The 3,214-nt window shown below is 33.4% G+C and overlaps 1 protein-coding gene across 10 annotated transcripts in view; it reads right to left on the bottom strand.

Annotated features, from left to right (window-relative positions):
- Positions 1-2,449: 2,449 nt before the first annotated feature.
- Positions 2,450-3,214, bottom strand: part of LOC106875082 (serine/threonine-protein kinase BRSK2) — a 305,025-nt gene continuing 304,260 nt past the window's right edge. For all 10 annotated transcript variants that reach the window (XM_052971926.1, XM_052971931.1, XM_052971927.1 and 7 more), the window contains one exon: positions 2,450-3,002. In XM_052971926.1, the coding sequence (XP_052827886.1) occupies positions 2,904-3,002 (99 nt within the window). In that variant the 3' untranslated portion in view covers positions 2,450-2,903. The remainder of the gene's footprint in view (positions 3,003-3,214) is intronic.

The raw sequence follows: 3,214 nt of genomic DNA, 5'->3' as shown, positions 1-3,214 counted from the left end.
ATATATATATATATATATATATATATATATATATATATATATATATATATATATATAAAACAAATGAGAAGATTTCTACATGAGGTGAGGCTTAAACAGTGCATGCTCATGCCAAGAGAAAAGAAACAAGTACAGATTCAACCATACTTTGTTGAAATCTAGGAATTCTTAGACAATTTTTACCAACCGTTGTTAGTTCTATGAGAAGCCTGTTTTTTTTTTTATTATTATTTTTCTGTATTTAATATGATGCTAATTGAATTTGTTAAAGAAATGAAGTTAGATATCTAAATTTTAACCCTTTTATTAGGTTGAAAAATTATATTAGAATTTAGAAATGTTTTTAAAAAATTAAAAATTTTTAATGTAAGTATTTGAACTGAAATAATGGAGATTGTAAGTTAAGAATTATGTTAGTAAAATTTACGTTAAATACATTACTAAAAGTTAGTTATGTTAAACATATTACTAAAAGTTAGTTAACTAAATGCATGAAAACTTAATTAACATGGTATGTTGATTAACATATAAAGAAAAAATTTAATATGTTTTTTATAAAATGTCATATGAGTATATATAGAGACTGTGAAACAGAAATAGTTTATAGCGCATTAAAATTCCCATTAAAATTCCCATTAAAATTTATCTTTGCAAGTCTTTGCAAGTCAACATTGTGTTGCTGCCAACACCAATGATGGTAATGACCGTTCTTTGAAATGCCTGTTAAAGACATGTTGAAGCTGCATCTGTTCAGTAAGGTGGACTGACAAAGTTGATGGTATGGAGACTCTCTCTTTCTCTTTTGCTCTTTTACTTGTTTCAGTCATTTGACTGTGGCCATGCTGGAGCACCGCGTTTAGTCGAGCAAATCGACCCCCAGGGTTTATTCTTTGTAAGCCTAGTACTTATTCTATCGGTCTCTTTTGCCAAACCGCTAAGTTACGGGGACGTAAACACACCAGCATCGGTTGTCAAGTGTGTGTGTGTGTGGGGGGGGGACAAACACAGACACACACACACGCACATATATATATATGTGACGGGCTTCTTTCAGTTTCCGTCTACCAAATCCATTCACAAGGCTTTGGTCGGCCCGAGGCTATAGTAGAAGACACTTGCCCAAGGTGCCACGCAGTGGGACTGAACCCGGAACTATGTGGTTGGTAAGCAAGCTACTTACCACACAGCCACTCCTACGCCTACAACTAATAACAATATAAATATGGAAACTAAAAAAGAGGGCTTACATTGATGGACATATTTGTATCCAACAGTTCAGCATCTTTTACTCTATCTTTAACTTGTTTCAGTCATTAGACTGCGGCCATGCTGGGGCACCACCTTGAGGAATTTTGGTTGAACTAATCAACTCCAGTATTGGTTATTTTAAGCCTGGCATTTAGTCTATTGGTCTCTTTTGGAAAACTGCTAAGTTACAGGGATGTAAACACACCAACACTGGTTGCCAAGCAGTGGTGGGGTATAAACACGGACACAAAGACATACACACACACACACATATACGACATGTTTCTTTCAGTTTCCATTTACCAAACCCATTTAGAAGGCATTGGTCAGTCTGATGCTTTAGTAGAAGATACTTGCCCAAGATGCCACATAGCAGGACTGAACCCATGTGGTTGGGAAGAAAACTTCTAACCACATAGTCATGCCTGCACCTATCTATCTATATTTATTTCTGGCATGTTTTAAAAGATTAGGATGGGATTACCAGAAGTAATTCTACAACCAATTTGATCGTTGGACTATAAGATTCTGTGGGCAGCTGTGCAACAAAGGGATTCTGAAATTGTTGCCTGCATGCTTCAGTTTCTTTGTAGATGCTAATGCCACAGCATACGAAGAAAGGGGCATAGCAGATGAATAATTATAAATTGGATCTAAAAAAGTTAGCATTAAAATAAAAAGGACATTTTTGAATTGGGTACACAACCCAGGTTTGATTGAACCTGGAAGAAACGTCTGAAAGTCCACTGAAATGAACAGTTCAAAAGTTTAAAGAAATTATAAAAATTTTAGAGCCCTTTAAAAATACATAAAGGTATATTTCAGCCAAAAATATATTTTAACACCTTAATAGGGTTCATGTGTGAGGAAAAGACGAGAGTATATACTTAGAATATTTTACTGATGGGTGTTTTGAATTACACTTATATTTTTGTGTAGATAGAATGAAATTTAAAATAAGAAATAGTCATGGAAACACTAAAAATCTTTAATTTTTTAAAAATATAGGACATTTTCATCTCAAAACCATTTTGAAGATAATCTTTAAAAATCTCAACATTATACGAAATCAAAACACATCATTAAGATGAGGATAATTTTCTGTTTTTGAGTGCTTTTAAAATTTGGTTTATTTATTAATATATTTAGTTATTCATTTTCTAATGAAAAAAAAATGGTTTATGTATTTTAAATCTGTATATTGTTTCATTTCCCATTCCAAACAACGATATGTGTAGTACTCTTCCAAACATTATTCAAGTGATGTTAATAAATATCAATTAAACATCACTAAATATTTTCAATTGGTTTTACTCAGCAGCTTCCAAATAAAGGCAAAGATATTTTGTACCAACTACACACGCCTTTATACCACCATCTTATTGATTTCTTTTTTTTTTTTTCATCATCATTCAAGGAATAACAGAAGTACCTGTTTCAAGGGAAAGTGGTTCTAATAAATTCTACATTCTATTAGGGGTCTTGGGAGAAAAACAGTTGTTTATAATTGAACTTCCACTCTATGTCCAAAATTCATGCGTGGAATTAAAAAAATTTGGGAGTAAAGTGAAAGATAAAGTCAATTATAAACAAAAATAGCCTCCAAGACAACATCTGAGGTGACTACAGCAAAGGCAGCAATACACTGATTTAAATTAGCTCAGTGCACTGCAGTCGATGCATGGTTGTCTTACCTCTCCTGGCTTTAAAGTCGATGAGCCACTCATGATCGAACTTCTAGCTTCTTTCATCATCTGGATTAGAAAACAAATAATGCCATCAACATAGTTTGTACAAAAAAAAAAAAGGAAGAAAATCAAAAACAGATGCAATCTCAGGTATTCCTTCCTAAGGCACTGTCCTTGGGTCTAGAACCAGGAGAGGTGACTGGGCCACAACTATCGTGCAAAAAGAAGCTTCTCAAACACATCTCTCTCAGAATAAAGTAATAAAGGCAGAAAATGAA

Source organism: Octopus bimaculoides, chromosome 11 (genome assembly GCF_001194135.2).
Source record: "Octopus bimaculoides isolate UCB-OBI-ISO-001 chromosome 11, ASM119413v2, whole genome shotgun sequence".
Lineage (NCBI taxonomy): Eukaryota > Metazoa > Mollusca > Cephalopoda > Octopoda > Octopodidae > Octopus > Octopus bimaculoides.
This window is presented reverse-complemented; position numbering and strand designations above follow the sequence as displayed.